General features: G+C 36.8%; 2 protein-coding genes across 6 annotated transcripts in view; both read left to right on the top strand.

Annotated features, from left to right (window-relative positions):
• Positions 1–2,498: 2,498 nt before the first annotated feature.
• LOC122081792 lies at positions 2,499–10,318 on the top strand. Of its 3 annotated transcripts, none has more exons than XM_042649077.1 (7): positions 2,499–3,869; positions 5,210–5,378; positions 5,693–5,760; positions 6,694–8,389; positions 8,503–8,669; positions 8,802–8,991; positions 9,098–10,318. In XM_042649077.1, the coding sequence occupies exons 2-7, from the start codon at positions 5,228–5,230 to the stop codon at positions 9,703–9,705; spliced, it is 2,880 nt and encodes a 959-aa protein (XP_042505011.1). In that variant the 5' UTR covers positions 2,499–3,869; positions 5,210–5,227; the 3' UTR covers positions 9,706–10,318. The 3 variants fall into 3 exon arrangements, with proteins under 3 accessions (XP_042505011.1, XP_042505013.1, XP_042505014.1); XM_042649079.1 differs by lacking the exon at positions 2,499–3,869 and adding an exon at positions 3,889–4,044; XM_042649080.1 differs by lacking the exon at positions 2,499–3,869 and adding an exon at positions 4,078–4,393.
• Positions 10,319–15,100: 4,782 nt separating this feature from the next.
• The window catches only part of LOC122080986 (mediator of RNA polymerase II transcription subunit 12-like), a 31,081-nt gene continuing 28,999 nt past the window's right edge, over positions 15,101–17,182 (top strand). The window contains exons 1-3 of one of the 3 annotated variants that reach the window (XM_042647889.1): positions 15,101–15,266; positions 15,409–15,431; positions 16,106–16,487. In XM_042647889.1, the coding sequence (XP_042503823.1) occupies positions 16,360–16,487 (128 nt within the window). In that variant the 5' untranslated portion in view covers positions 15,101–15,266; positions 15,409–15,431; positions 16,106–16,359. The remainder of the gene's footprint in view (positions 15,267–15,408; positions 15,432–16,105; positions 16,488–17,182) is intronic. The other 2 variants (XM_042647888.1, XM_042647891.1) reach the window with 2 other exon arrangements.

The following is a 17,182-nucleotide window of genomic DNA, read 5'->3' on the forward strand; positions in this document are numbered from 1 at the left end:
GGGAAAAAGAAGCCTAAAAGGCAGCGTGGTCCTTGCGCCCCATATACAGAAGGGTGAAAATGAAAGGTGGAATTCTCTCTCTTGTTGATGTTTTTGTGCACACTTTCTTGGCATTTGCATTGATGCCAGGCTACACCGCCTTTCAAGGAACCCTCACCTATAACTTTAGGGAAAGAATTCTCCAAGTAAGCAACAAAAGGAAAGAGAATTTTTTTCAATGTTCATGCAACCACTAAAACAACTATCATTTCCATTGGTGGATTTATCCTTTTTCTAATTCATTTGTTGGGAAGGGGACCAAATTCTCTCTCTCTCTCTCTCTCTCTCTCTCTCTCTCTCTCTCTCTCTCTCTCTCTCTCTCTCTCTCTCTCTCAATATAATTCTCAAATGACATATAAGTTGGCATATCATAACCTAAATCCAACAAATATTTTGTCCATATCATAACCTAATAATGTGTTGAGTTCTATACCAGTTTTTCTTCACATGTCCTTCTACTACTTTGAGAATTGTTTCACAAAAAAAAATCAATTCCTCAAACTTAAACTAATTGATAAGAAGAATTCCCAACCATATCTGCCATGTAGGTCATAAGGTCAAGATGGGCCAACTAACTTAACATGTCGCATATACATTTTAGGGAATCTCCCGACATATATTTAAATATGCTTAGATTCTCTAGACAAGTAGACCCTAAGATTCTTATACACACGTCAAATTTGAATGTAATCTAAATTGATAAAGTGCGAAAATAAAGAACAAAATTTCAAGATTATTACAAGAATGCAATTACATACATGAGATGGTTTGCCTACATATGATAGGTTATATTGTAAAATTTCAGCTTAAACAATTTTTGGCTGATTCATATCGATATCAATATTTGACTGATATGAATCAACAAATAGAGTAGGAATATGGTTTTCTTTTTTATGGAATATAATGTTTTGATTCAGAATATATCGATAAGAACTAAACCCATGTGCACAAGCGTAAAAATGAGAGAGGTATTTGATTGAATCTAAGTCTGAAATTTAGCACATAGATAATTCAAGCCATGCCTCCTCTATCCAACCATTGGAACAACCATGCAATCTGCCCATGTGGCAAAACAAGGATGCCTCTCAATCCTTAATCGAGAAAGTTTTCCCTCATCACATAGGCTATAAATGTATGTCCCCTATTTATCAATGGTCAAAATACCTTACTATTGTAGGATACCCGGGCAAGGTGAATCCTTGATCGATGGTGTGGGAAACTTGGGGCCAAAATTTTATTGAAAAAGCTTTGCCTAAAGGACCACCCAGTCCGAATCTTTACCGTGAATAAAGTTGGATGACATAAAGTATACTCAGGTATGGTCTATGTGCCAAACCTTATCATATGATCAGACAATGAATCACCATCACAGTCGGCAATGGGTGTGGGCCTATCTCTTGCTTTTTCATAGTCTTAGGGGCCCAACCAAAGAAGGGCTCTTAGGCCTTTGTGCCTTACCCATTTCCCACAGTAAAGGGCATCCTTAAGACGTAGGCTTCATAATGGAGGGGTAATGTGACAGATCCCAAAAGCCTCTTTCTTTTCCTCCTTGGATCCCTACCTGTAAGGCTGTAACCCATTTCCTACGGCTATGCATCATCCGTAGAGGATTCAAGCACGTCCATTAAGGGTACGGGCCGGTCTAAATCCGCTGATTTCAATCGTTTCAACCGGTTCAGGCTTAACTTTGGCATCCTCAAAGAACCGGATCAATCATTTGGGCAGGGTCTACTTCTATTGGTGTTGGATTCTTTGTTCATACATCACCATCAACCACTAATAACAACACTTGGGACTTTTTGCATCAACCAATCGAACGAGTGTTCTGATTGACTAAAAATAACCTATATAGGAAAATGAGAGACAAAAAATAATAATAACATATATTATTTATAAGAAAAAGAAGTTTGATAGGCAACATGGCCTTGCCTATACACAGGGGCAAAATGACTATCACATCTCCTATGAAAAGTAAAGTTTCACTATTATTGATGTTTTTATGTACACTCCAATTGACCATCGTGCTAACATCGGGACCACGCTACCTTTAAGGGAACCGCCTTCCTTTATTTATATATATATATATGAAAAATCAAATCAAATGAAACCAATAAGATAACCAACCGACAAGAGCCCGTTAGCCCAATCTGATCTTCATTTTATCAGGCCGGCATCAATTTTAGCCCAATTGAGACTTGAGACCGACGGCCGGTTCAGCCCAAGTAAAACCGAATCAAATCGACGGATTGCATCCCAACCCACAATCTCAGGGGCCACCTTACTGCAACTATAAGGGACCTTCCTCTGAGTATTCACTGGATTCCATTTGGATGGTCACAGATCACACGATGGTGGGTCCCAACACAAACTCCTTACATATGTACGATGCACGTAGAACCTTCCCTGACTACAACGGTTAACACTTAACAATTCTCATACGGATCACGAGGCGTGCGAAACAAAGATACTCCCATAGAAAACAGAAACCAACGACTCTTTCGCTCATTTCCCAACTAAAAAAAAGAAAAGAAAAGAAAAGAAAAGAAAGAAAGAAAGAAAGAAAGAAAGAAAGATTTGCCCCTCCATCCTTAGTCGCAGCCACACTGTCACTGTTTCTCGATTCGTAAAATCGGTGATAATGGCTGAACATGAACATGGAGTTGCAGAGGAAAAAACCCAACTTTTCTTGACAGGGAAGCTTTGATGGGGTGGAGAGTGGGGGCTGTCGGCCCATCCATGTCGATGTCGTCCTTCCTCTTTAACAGTTTTTTGCGTGTTCTTCCACACTGCCAAGTCATAATGCGCATACCATTCTAAGTTCACTTTCTCCTCTCTCTCCCCTTTTTTTCTGTTCTTCTCATCTCATTTTCTGCTTTTAGTCATCTTCTTTCTCCTTCTGTCTTTAATGGCGGCCACCTGAACGTCCACCCACCCACCCCCCACTCTGGGGAAAATAGTTCTTTGTTGTTTATGATTTCGGTTCTCCTTTTTGGTCGGTGAAGCAATTTAACAAAAGAATAAAGAGAAAAAAAAAAAAAAAAATTGGTTTTTGATATCTTGAGATATCCGTCCAGGGTGGATTTCCAGAAGCTCTGACTTTTTAGGAAATTGATGGAGGAAAGAGGAGACTTTGTTTCGAAGGTTTCTCAGCTTGCTGCAGATTGAATTGGGTTCTTCGGTTCATTCGCTTCTTCAGAAGATTGCCTTTGTCGTAGGTCCAGAAAAGGGGAGGTGTCAATCAGCACTTTTACGAGTTTGTCACTAATTGGGACTTGAAATGATTCCGAGTCTCTTAATAGTGGCTGAAGGTGGATTATCAGTGGCTTTTATCAGTTTCCTTGTAATAGAAGCTTGAAAATGAGAGGAAGGAGCGATGGATTTGGATTATACGTAAGAGCGTTTTCTGGTGGAATCTTTCTGATAATAGCTGAAATTAAGAAGCTGTGGTGAAAAGCAATCGTTTCCAATTAAGGCCTATAATCCAATTATGTTGAGAGACAAGCTCTTCAGTAATTTCATTCAATGATCCTGGAAGCTGGAAGAAAGTTATTCCCCATCTATGATCCTCGAAGTTGATTGAAGCTTTAATTAACTAAATTTGTGTTTGAGCTGAAGAGAAATGCGGTTTGGCAAAAGCTTCAAGAGTCCTTAACTGGAAGATGCGTCATTAAAGGCGGAAAACGTGGATTTGGCAAAAGCTTTGATTCCTTTTCAGCTAAAGTAGCAGGGATCCTTGGCTTTACCCATTGGAAAGCTTGGAGTTTGAAATTGGAATTTGGTTCTCTGCTTCTTTTGGAAGATAACCTCCCTCCTGACATCAATAATTTCAGGTTTTCTTCTCTACACTTCTTCTCCTTTCCCAATTTTGGTTGTTTTCCATACTTAGAAGCCACCACCACCCTGAAGGAAGAAATGTTAGAAAGAAGAAATTTATATTCTGTAATTCTCTGTCTCTGCCAAAGTTTTTGCAACTCTGTTACAGTCAGAGTACTCAACTCGATTCAGGTATGTTCTCTGTGAGATGTTAACTCTAGCAAACTGGATCTGCTTCAATTTCAGGCAAAATACAAGCTTTTTGTTTCAAAAGACCAAGCCCCCCCACCCCCAACTCTTCTTCCTCTTTAAGCTAGTAAGAAGAATAGCTTTCTTGGAGAGAAATAGTAAGGAGAATAATAGGGGTAGGATACCCAATACTTTATAAATGAAACAACAAAAAACTACATAATCACTCTACAAAATGCAGTTCAGAGGCATCAGATAATAAACCAGATATTATCTTGATGCTTCAAGAGTTCAAGGACCAGTGAATTTAAGTCAATGAGATCAGACAGAAATAGAGGGAGAGAGTTTCTTGGTATGTGACTGTAATTACTCGTTCATGGTTCAGTGATCTTGTCATATTCATTTATTTTCCTGCATAATTCCCTGTCCAATTGCTCCCTACCCTTATCATAACTTAGGCTTTAAAAGATTTATCCAAGACATGTATAGATTTCTTCAGCTTCACCATCTCACCAATAGGTTTGCCATTTTATGAGTTCATTAGCAACTGCATTGTTGGAAAATAGTGCCCATTTGCTATAGGGTTTCAATCTTTTATATGTCAGGGAGTAGGCTTTCCCTGTGTTCTTAGATAAGAATAATGATGTTGGTTTATTTAAATCAAAGGATGACAATGGGAGGGTTTTTTTTTCCCTTTCTGATTCAATTAATCCTTGAGAGAGTACTGAATGACTGATTGATGAATATAGGTGCATGTCCCGTTCCTTCTTTATATATATATATATATATATGATGATACTGAGATTGGTCAATTAATATTTAATGTTTAATTTTAAATTTCCAATGCCCACAAAATGATGAATTATGTATGTATCTATCATAGCTGTTTCCAAGTGTTATGGTCAGGGACAATATCTCTAGCGAGCTGGTTTTCTTTCATTTATTCCACTATCTAAACCTGATTCTCTATTAAATGTTTTTACTTCATAAACAATCATGAGTTGTCTTTCCAAAAGGTGGTGTTTCAATCTCTCTCTCTCTCTCTTTCTCCCCCCCCCCAACAAAATTCCCCCATTTGTAGGTCTTACATGGCCAATTACTAAGATTAGTCAGTATAATACACTCCGGAGTTGAATAATCATTCATTTTTTTTTTTTTTTTGGGTAAGGTTGAATAATCATTCATCATGACAAAGAAATCGAAGAGACGCCCCCCATGCAATGGGAAAGACCAGTCAAGCTGTATGTCTGGTTTCATTAGTTTATTTGACTTCCGCCTGGGTCGTACCACTCAAAAACTACTTTCAGATAGAAAATGTCGGACCAGACATGCTGTCGGTAAGATTCTTCTTTTTCCCTTTCAATTTTTGTTTCTGCAAATAGTTTCTTCCAATTTCTGTGAGCAGTACAGCATGGGAAAAAATAAAGAATTGCAGAATAAATATAAAACAGCTAAATTGGTAGCATTTGGTCACTGTTAATAAATATAAAACAGCTAAATTTACAGCTTGACAATGTAAAAGACCAAGTCTAAGTAACAACTAATGCACTCCTAACCGTATCATTTTATCACCTTGCTCCAATGGCTTATTTGTTAGTGTCCTTGAAAACTTGAGGTGCTCATGTTGAAGTTGTTGGTTTTTCTTCTGCAGGTGGTGGATATTTAAAGAGTAGACGTAATTTGCCTACTAGTATGGATGAAACATGTTCTAGCAGTGACGTAAGTCTCCAGATAAATTTCAAGCTGCTTTGACCTTCTTCTTTTTCTTCTTCTTTATATATATATATATCAACTGGAGGAATATCATGCAATGTGCCTTCTTCTTCTCTTTGACAACTAACGTTGTTTTTATCAAGGACAGAACTAGGTAATAGATTCAATACCACTCTCTGTGCCAAAAGAATTATTTTCCTACTTTCTACCCCCTCAAATGAACTAGTTAGTAAATTATCCCTACTAAGGTTCTAAGTTAATGCAATATATCAGTCACTATTCACTTGAAACTGATCATTAAGGCTCCATTTGGTTGGACAGAAAATGCTGAAAAGTGGTGTAAAATATTTTAAGGAATGAAAGAACAATAAGGTAACAGAAAATAGGTACATTTTAGATAGTAATAGAAAATGTGATGTGAAATTCCTCTGTTGTCACACTTTTCTTCTAAAATCTCAGCAATTTGGTTGAAAAATGATCTTGTTTTGAAAACCAAATAATTCCAACTTTTCTAGGAATGCTTTCCTACTCATTTCACCCACTTGAAGAGCCCTTTACATTTATTTGAGTCTGAGTGCGCCGCCCCACCCTCAGTACAGAAAAATAATAAAAAGACTAAAATAGTAGTCAATTGATGGCCTTTTTGTTTGCAAAGAAAGCCTACTTAATGACCTCTCTCTCTGTGCATAAAAAACTAAAGTAGTCTATTTCTTAATCGAGTTAGAACAGTTACCACAATATGTAGAGTCTTCAAAAGTTCGCATTTTTTTTTTTTCATTTTTATTATAAGCAAGTTTGCATAACATTGGTAATTGAAGTTCTAGGTTTTAAGGCATGTTTTCTTTGCATCTTGGAGCGTAGCTTAAATTCATTTCCTCAGATATATGCCTTCCAGTATCCTTACATGGTACTCATTAATTTGAACTTAAAATGTTTCAGGATGGTGACATAAAAATACAGAAGGTTGGCATGGCTAAGACAAGCGTGAAGAAACTCATCGAAGAAGAGATGTCAAACGAGCAGCACCCAAAACTGAAGATGGGAAATGCTGCCCTAAAAGAGACACAATCTGATTCAAAAAACAAAAACCACTTGGGGAAGAACCATAAACAGTCAACCAAGTCCTTCAGTGAAGCCTGTGATATGCATGTCCATGATTCTAAAGCCTCTGCAAGCTTAGAATATCAACCACCTAGTGATCCAGATTCAGAGGGCCCATCTTCAAATAAAATCAACCTAGCTTCAGTTATGGAAGAGTTCTGCAATAAGTTCCATCATACCCAAGAAGCACATCCGCACCATGAAAATGGAGGAAAGTTTTGTAGTGTACAGGAAAGTACTAGTTTGGAGAAGCTTAACCATCTTGATAAGCTTATTATGCAGCTGATTCATAGTCCTAACATTTCAGAAAAACTGAGTGAAGCAACTGAGGCATTTCTAAATCAGAAGTTCATTGAAGCAGAACAGCAGAGTAGAGGCCACCAGTCCCAACAGTTCATGGATGCTTTAGAAATGTTGAACTCAAACAAAGAACTGTTTTTGAAACTCCTACAGGATCCAAACTCTCTATTGGTGAAAAATATTCAAGACCTACGTGATGCTCAAGCAGTGGCTGGACGAACTAAACCATTGCCAGAAGAGAAGTTGAGTAATTCAAGGGAGTGTGAGAAGATTGATAAAAAGTTACAAAGGCTAAATGTGCATACTTTTTTCAGGAGAAAGATGAAACCTCAGAATATTAACCAATCAAAGGGAAGTGACACTCCTCAGGCCTTGGACAGAATAGTATTGTTGAAACCCGGTCCAGAAGGCAAGCGAAATTCTGGAACTGAAACCAGTCCTAGCTTGAGAATTGAAGAACAAAGCGTGAGAGTCAACTCCCGTTTTTCTCTTACAGATATTAGAAGGAAGCTAAAACATGTTATGGGAGAAAGAAGAACGGAGCATCGTTGGCCTCCTATGGAAGGTAGCTTGGATAGAATACCTTGCAAACGCGCAGAATCAGAAGGTAGGAGAGGGATTAATGGGGAGGTCACTGAAAGAAGTTCACCCAGAGAATGCAATTTCCATATTGAAAAAATCTCCAGTCCTATGAATGTCAAGGGAAGAGGCAAGGTAAGCCAGTCAAAAGACTATGAACTGATCACTAGACATGAAGATGCTCCAACTAGTGTTGATAGCCAAAACATCAACATAAAAAATGTTGAAGATTCTAAACAAAGAGAATCTAATATTTACATTGAGGCTATAAAACATCTAGCCCAAATGGTCAGCACTGGAGAAGATGTGGATTTGTCAAGCGGACAGATTCCAAAGACCTTGGGTAGGATACTTTCACTGCCTGAATACAGCACGTCACCTAGATTCCATCCTGGAAGGGACGAGGAACATGCATCTCTAACTGCACAGATGAGAGTTCAGCTTCAGGACAATGTCCAGATGATCAGTGAGAATGTAAGCCAGCTCGAAGAAGACAAGGGTCCTGGAAATCTAACCTCACCGTGGCAGAATATAGAGACTCCACTGTGCCAAAATGATGATAAAGACTCAAATTCAGATATCTCACAGAAGCTTCCTCCTGATAGAAGAATGCAGGAAAGCACTAGTTCTGCTAACGAGGTTTTGAGTCCAGACGGTAAACCTCTATTCACACTCCAATATGCAGTAAAAAGAATTTAGAAAAAATAAAATAAAATCCCCCCGATTATAATTTCCAACTTGATTTAACGTTTCTTTAAATTTCTGCAGTTGATGTAAATACTATTGAAGTGACTAGCATCAAGCACCCAGAAGAGAATACCCTCTTGGAAATGCTATCTAAGCCAGATTGTGTCACAGCCATTGACACAACCAACCTAACTACAGATACCATCGGTACTTTTGAGGAAGAAGAAACTTACGAATGCTTGAAGTTGGTAAACACCTGTTTCTTATGGGGATTTTATTAGATCACCTGAAAGTTATAACTGATGTGTTTTATGAATGTTGTTCCCAGTGGTTGTAGCATATTAACCTTCGTGTAAAAACCATACTTTGTTCTTCTCTAGGACTCGAATCAAAAGAATCAGCCATCATCTTCTACTTCTGGTCCCTCCTCACCAAGCTCTGTACTTATTAATAAAATTGAAGATCAAAAGGGCATCAATGACAAACATGAGCAGCCAAGTCCGGTGTCTGTTCTTGAGCCATTCATCCAAGAAGATTCTAGCAGCCCTGAAATTACTGTATCGCAGCGAGGTAGGCAATGTCCTAGGGAATATGGCACTCCCATCTGCATTGTCATTTTGTGCTTTATATTTTACATTGAACCTGCTACATTGTTAATCCAATCAAACTTGTGCAGTTAAGCCACCAATTCAACCACTACAAATTCATCTTGGAAAACATGACTCTTCAGATGTGGTGTCGGAAAGTTCAGATCCAGAAACCTTTGTAAGTTGTATGGAGGACAAAAGGTCCACCTTTGACTATGTAAAGGCAGTATTGAGAATCTCTGGCTTAAGAAACTGGGATGAATTCTTGGAGATATGGCAATATTCAGACCAGCTATATATAGACCAGCTACTTGACCCTCCTCTATTTGATGAAGTGGAGGTCTCATCTGGTCAACTTCGTAGTGATCAAAAGCTGCTCTTTGATTGCATCAATGAAGTTCTTGTGGAGATGTATGAGCATTATTTTGGTTGTTGCCCTTGGGTATCATTTGCCAAACCAAACATCAGGCTGATCCCAGTAGGGGAAAATCTCATCCATGAGGTATTGGAAGGCATTGATTTCCATCTTCTTCCCCAAAATCAGCCACTTACACTGGACCGGATTCTACAGAAGGACATGGCAAGAGCAGGAAAATGGATGGACCTAAGATTTGACATTGATATTTTTGGTAATGAAATGAGGGATACCATCCTGGAAGAACTAACTGAAGAAATAATATATGAGCTGTGTATGTGAAGTTGTGATACTTCCTTTAGTTTTTCCACACTTCAAGCAGGTTGAGAAAAAAATGGACTGACTCAGCTTCTGAAAAACATAGGTTTGAGGTCCTGTCAAGTAGCACCTACAGCACGCGGGTAAGCTAGGTTGCACAAAACCCCATCAAGACGAGGATATTTCGTCTTAAAAAGGGGAGAAGTATATAACTTGCCTCAAGATGGGTTGTACAAGGTCATACAATGGCTTTGGCCTGGTTGAAACGAAAGTGTCGGATGATCCCAGAAATAAAACAGCTGAGGTTCCATCAAGAGGGCTCTCCATGTTTTTCCTTTTTCTTCTTCCTCAGCTGTTCAGACCTGATCAACCCATGGACTAATTGAGTAATATTCTAGTTAACTTTGAGCCTCGTCATTGTAAGAAGGAGGTGGGGTGCAGTTTTCTGTTTGAGAGTATTGGTTTTAGTCACTTGTTTTGACTCATTGTGCAGTGTTACTGTCTTCTTTCTCTTTCAGTTTGATTTCGATCTTTTGGGTGGTGGTTGTTCTTCAGCTCACAAGTTTGAGTGTATTTTATTGTAATTAGAAAATTTTTCTTTTTAGTGAAGATTTTGCATCCAGAGCTTTTATTCTCTCATGCAACTCAAGAGTTTCTTTGGCTTTAACTGTGTGTTTTTTATTATTGTTCTGGTAGCATGAAGCATGGTTGCTAGAGCAATAGTTCCAGGATGCCAAATTTGTGTTCAGCCAAGCCAACCCCATCTCAACTATTGAAAGAAAGAGGAGAGTGGTGGAGCCCTGCCACAGGAGATTGCTTACTAAGTTGAGGGTTCCTCCCCTGTTTCCACCATGATGAATGGAGGGGGAAAGTGGATAGAGCCCTTTAGGCTGCAGCCTTTATTTCGCAGTCAACCAATTCAAAGATCAAAACACACAGACAGTCACCTCCATCTTTGTGCCATAATTGGGGACTAGATGTTGGATCTGTACACTCAATACTTGATCAGCAGATACAACTCAGGTTTACCAATTATACAGGGGGGTATGCATGTTAATACGCAGATAGTATATGGATGGATTTTAGTATAAAAGTCATAATGCCAAAGGAATAATTACCGTATGGTTGAAACGGAATCTTTCAAAATGGGTTTTCAATTCCCACTCTTTTGACATGATTTAGAAAGCCTTCTTCTTTGATGGTAGTTTCAAGCTCTGCTCACTCCTTCAACCACCAGTTCGTGATTCCCCTAGGAGCATTCTAGTGATCACCCCCTCATGGCTTCCCTCTCCTTTGCCCCACCGCCCTTTAATTGGTTTGTACTTTGTAGCTTGCTTAGTTGTAGTATTTTCTTTATTTTTCCACTAGGGGCTGTGTATTCCCTCTTTTTTTTCTTATTTTAGCGATAGATTTATTATTTAATTAAAAAAAAACAAAACAAAACAAAACAAAACAAAAAACAAAAAGCAAAACAAAAAAACAAAACCTGTAAGGAATAGAGAGGTCATAAGCATCTATACTTTAAAATCCATTTTGATGGATTAAATTCGCAAGAATTGCATACATTTGTCTCGTACACTATAGGATGGTGAGAAAAGATATCTTTTACATCCCATAGACGCTATATTTGGATATTTTGTTTTTCTCTTACGTAAGTTTCTATAAAAAGAGGAAACATCTTTGAATATGGTTTGAACCATTGATTTGCATAATTAGAATCGTGGAATAATTTATTTAAATTTAAATTTATAGATTTCTAAAGTGTAATTGAACAAGAGATTTCCTTGCCTAATAAAATGATCTTCTCTTGCCAATTGATACTAAATAGCAACCATCCAAGGGCTGCAGAGGCTTGGTCACACATCCCAACACATGGGGATGTGTGTCCAAGCTTTTTCTACCTTTGAATGGATCGTTGGAGGGTCGTTGGTTTTTAAGAGAATCCCAATCCTACTGGAATAATGCCATCGTGACAAGTGGTCCACCTAGACTAACGCTGACACATGTTTGTTTAATGGTCAAATTGCCACTTCATTTTACCACGTGGTGAAACTTTATGAATCATTCTGGGAAACTTATCCTTAGTGGTTTGATTTTTTATTTATTTATTTTTGCTTTAAGTTTTTTTATATTTCTTCCCCAATTATTGCCTTAATGGCATGGAACTTCTTTTTTTTTTGGGGTGGGGTGTTTCTGCCTTTGAATGGATTGTTGGAGGGTCGTTGGTCTTTAAGAGAATCCCAATCCTGTTGGAATAACACCATCATGACAAGTGGCCCATCTAGACTGTCACTGACACATGTTTATTTAATGATCAAATTGCCACTTCATTTTACCACGTGGCAAAACTTTATGAACCATTATAGGAAACTTATCCTGAGTGGCTTGATTTTTTATTTTTTTATTTTTGCTTTAAGTTTTTTTATATTTCTTCCCCTATTATTGCCTTATTGGCATGGAACTTTTTTTTCTTGGGGGCGGGGGTGGGGTTGGGGGTTGGGGGTTGGCGGTTGGGTGTAGGGTGTTGCATGTACAAGTATAATCCGTGTACCCTATCAGTGACCCAAATAAAGATTCCAATCTGATGGAACTTGTATGAAAGACCTACCTCAATTCTACACGTGGCTTACAACTGGGATCCTCACTTTGATGTGGGTCCACTCATGTGTTAGATTGACAAATAAGATTAGAAATAGCAAATAAAGTCTGCACTAATAAAAGTCCATAAAGGAAAGCTCAAAATCCAATTAACCTGAGAACTTGAACTTCCTAAAATAAGCAATACCTTAGCTTGAGCAATGGAGCTTTTTGTCTCTCCAAATATAAGAAAAGTGAAATGAAAGTGAAATATGACTATAAACTATAAAGTTCCATTTTTAAATGGTACCTTTCACCTCGCAAAAAGAGTTTGACTCTAAGCAGCCCTATCGCGTGGGCCAGCCTCTTTCCAACCTATGGAGGAATTTATTACTTTAACCTCTACAGCGCCACACCCACAAATGGTTTATTGTGATCATTAATGTAAAAATTCTACCAAAAAAATCATTAATTTCTCATCCTTTGAGAAATTTCCATTAAAGTGGAGATTGATAAAAACTCATTTTCATTTTCGTTTTTCTATCCAAAGTTCTAAACATGAGTTAATCATGTAAAATCTTCCTCTCTCTGTTCTTCGCTCTCACGTGAAATGACTATGTTGTCATTCTATGTATGTAATCATTCTATTGCATCATCTTGTTGTGTTACTCTTTGCCACTTGCTCGTGGAACACTTTTCTTAAATCTTATATCCAACATAATTGAAAACAAAAACCTACTAGAAAACCATTTAAAGTAAGATGAAATACAAATAGTAACTTATCGAAAGGTCAAATGATCAATGATCTATGCAAATTTATTAGAAAACTAACAATATAAAATGCATAAATGAGCTAAATAACCACTTCTAAATATATAGGTAGGAAAAAAAAAAAAAAGTTAACTGACAACTTCCTTAATTTGATACCCCTTACTTTTATCAAATTAATAAAATTAAAGTCAATGGAGCATGAATATGCCATGTAAATATATTTTATGGGGTTGATACTCGATGTGAAAGAGAAATTTGCCCATGCTTATGTTAATTGTATTTACGACTGGATGTCTAAGGAAGTTATTGGTTTTGCCCATCCCTTATCTTGGAAGGCCCCGTTAATGTCATGTACAACGGTTTGGCTATATTCCACTATTTGGTTTAGTGTTATGAGCAATGAGACATCGTGTGACTCATGTCTTCTATCTAATTGAAGTTGCTTTTACCAACAAAAAAAAAAAAACATGAGGTTGAGTTTTGGAGCATAGTGTACAATAGTTCTCTTTGAGTTTATCTCTTTCATGCTGAAATAAGGGATATATATATATATATATATATATATCATTTTTAAGGGGACTAGAGATATAGAGATATGGAGACGCTAGCGTACATTATGCTCCCGAACGGACAATATTATCCTTATTTTTATTTACAAGCAAGTATGCATTAAGTGGCATAAGCTTGGTGATATGAGCTAATAAATAAAGGGGGAAAGCACACAATAAACTATTATCCTTGAGGGGTACTTGAAGCAAATACAAAATGTTCAAACATCTCACTTCCTCCAAAATTATCTTAACATTCAGTTTTTTTGAAAATCCGAACCCATTATAAGTTTACTCTCTATAAAATTTTAAAGGGATTATTTAAGAAAGCACAATTGAGTTGCTACTTTCCTTTGGACACAACATGCACTTTTTTTCCATCAAGAGCCTGAAACAACACGACTTCTCTTCTTATCTTGCATCTTTTCTAAGAGGATTTGTACTGTGAGTAAGAACAAAAAATATTAAGAGTAAATTCCATCATTTACCTTTTCCATGAATTATGGTTTCTCATCCATTGCTGATAAACTAAGGATTGCAATTATCACCATCGCAATCACCATATAACTTATTAAGCTTGCAAGGAACACAACAAATTTTTTTCTTAATTCCCCCTAATCCCACGACAATCAAGATTATCCATAAATGATAACAATTATCACGTATTGTGTTTCTGCGACCAATATCAACATTGCAAGTAATATACTCAATGTGACTCCACCACCCAAACCAATGGTAATACCGATCGGTAATAATTATCACCGATGTCATCTTCTATAAGGATGAACATCTATAATCATATATTATAGTACTATTATAGAACTTGTCTCAAGTGCAACTTTGTCCTTCTTTCATTTTCTTCTTGTTATTTGCCATAATGCAAATTTCAGGATGAGTTGGAAGCAAATTCCTAATTCTTATACGGATGAAATTGAGCACATGATCAATGAAAAATTACTACACCAATCATCTAGAGTGAGTATTACACCCCATAATAGTAAAAAATACAAAAAAATTATTGACAAGAGGAATAAAAAAAGGAAGCAAGTGAAACTTCGGAGCAACAAATATATTTTTCATTAGCCATAAGAGTTATTTTCAATCATGCATGACATTAAAAAACTTTAATGTTTATTACCCATCCCTCCAAAAGAAAAGTTGATTTCAAATATTATTGGTAAATTGAATTGCATTCAATTTGCATTAAAATTAAAAAAATTCAAAATAAAGAATAAAAAATAAAATAAAAATAAAAAGTAGAAAAAGTATATAAAAATAAATTAAGAAATTAAAAAAAAATAAAAAAAAGAATTAAAAATAAAAAAATTAAAAATTTCAAAAATAAAAAGTAAAAAAAATAGAAAAATAAAAAAATCCAAAGCTATAGAACAGTGTAACTCGTGACCCGTTCCACTTGGGATGGAGAGTAAAAGTAAAATAATAATTAAAAAAAGGAAAAGAAAAAGATCCATAAAAATAAAAAAATATTAATACCAGACATCCCATTCGCTCCTTCCTTTCTTTTTTTCTAGCACCGGAAGCAACACAAGAGCATCGTCGTCGTCATTGTCAGCAAAGCAAGAGTCAAAGAGTAGAAGCGAGGCTTTGCGTTCCTCTCTCTCTCTCTCCATCTTTCCTTTTTTCTTTGTTTCTATCTTCTCTGCGATTCATTACCCGCGTCTCTCGAAGGTACGACATTCTTCTAATTTCTATGATCTCTTTAGCTGCAGGGTTTAAAGAATTCGTTGATTCTACAAACCCTAGCCTCACTGTATCTTTACGGACCTTGTTTATATAGTGATCAGAATCTTATGTTTTCTCTATTTCCCAGAATTGGATATGCTAAAACTTCAGGTACTAAGTGTTTCAAGATTTGATTATTGAATCTAATTTCTGCGGCGGCGAATGAGGTCGTTTTCATTGTTGATTCGGACGTTTTTCGCTTCTCTTTTCCTTGATGTGAAAATGAGTTTTTTCGGTTCTTCCAGTTAAATCGTGACTCTTTTAACTTGGCTTGGGATTTGAATTGATATTGGAAAAATGGAAAGACAAACGTAAAGATTTGAGCTGATAAATTTCATTTTTGGGGATATACTACTAGAATTTTGATTTTATCGTTTTATCTGGGATTTTGATTCGGTCCCTTATTGGGTTAACTTGTTGGCAGATCACAAGAAGTGGTAGGACATTGTTACTGTTTGTATTTGAAATTTCAGCATTAATTTTTTTAAACAACCAGAGAATCATTTAATCCGTGTTCAAAGTATTACACCTGCATAGATGTTAATAACCATTGCACCATAATTCCAGGTTAATTTGCATTTTTGGATTGAAGGGCTCAAACTGCAATGGGCTCACTTTTACTCCCTTGATTCTGTTGGGCCATTGCATTTTTGTTGTACAGTGTGCTTGTTAGTACTGGATTTTTGTTTCCTTATGCTTGAGTTTACTTGGCACAATTTCTGTCGGGACTTGGGAAGCTGTGTTTTCTAATGTTATTTATTTGTTTATTTTTTTAATGAGGGAAGGCCAGGGAACTTTCCTTTGCTCATCTTTGAGTATCAATCACAGAAGATCTGCTTTTACCTAGGTGACATATTTGAACAAGGGACTTCATTTCAATCCCTGGAGTTTATCTGCTTCTGTTGCTTCTGTGAGGGGTTTGGCTCAGAACTTTAATGGTCAGATATATTTTGGAGCATTTTGCAATCAACCGTAGCTTGAATAGCTTCCAATAGTGGTTAGGATGCTGGAGGCAGTATGCCGGTGATTGTGAGGAGAAATGCAAAGGTTTTCTGCTACCGGCTGTGGTGGTGGAGTTAACAACGGTGCAGTTGGTGGGACATCTGCGAGGGATACTGCCAGAGCTGATCCGTCATTCCCATCTTCCAACCTCCCTCTGAATACAAGGTACGAATGTTATCTTGTTCTTTTATCTTGGTTTTTCTGGTGCATAATTTTTATCATGATCCCTGAGATGTATCATTCATAATTTTTGTGCCCCTGGTATGGTGATATAAATGATTATGTGAAAACAATATTCTATTTTGGTGTTAGATCTAAAAATTAGATGTTTCCATATTTTTGAATATTATTAAGGAAAAATTGGAAGCCAACCCCATTTAGTTGGGATAAGGGCCATAAGGCTGAGTTGTTGTGGTTGTTGATTAAGGAAAATTGGAAGTGAAAAATAGGGCCAGTATTTCTGGCATCCCATGTGCTCATTTAATCTTAAAATCTAATATTGTTTTCCTCTATGCTCATTATACTTGGTGCCTTTTGAATTGCAACGACATATGAAGTAAAGTTTTAAATGAAGAGAAGTGATACAGTTATGCTTGGTGGGCCTGCTTGAATCCGATTGGAGGCCCAGAGAGATATTGATTTCTCAGGTGAACGAATCTTTTATTATTATATTAATATTTTTATTGTTTATGTTAATTTCATTAATATTTTTTAGAAAACTTTTCTATTAATATAATAAAATTTTCTTAATATCATGTTTCTATAATCAATTCGATCCCCCGATCCAATAGAGGGCAAATGCCTACGAAAAGATCGCTTAGATTTAAGAAAGGGTCGCTTGGATTTATCCATGGTTTATT

This window comes from Macadamia integrifolia, chromosome 6, assembly GCF_013358625.1.
Source record: "Macadamia integrifolia cultivar HAES 741 chromosome 6, SCU_Mint_v3, whole genome shotgun sequence".
Classification (NCBI taxonomy): Eukaryota; Viridiplantae; Streptophyta; class Magnoliopsida; order Proteales; family Proteaceae; genus Macadamia; species Macadamia integrifolia.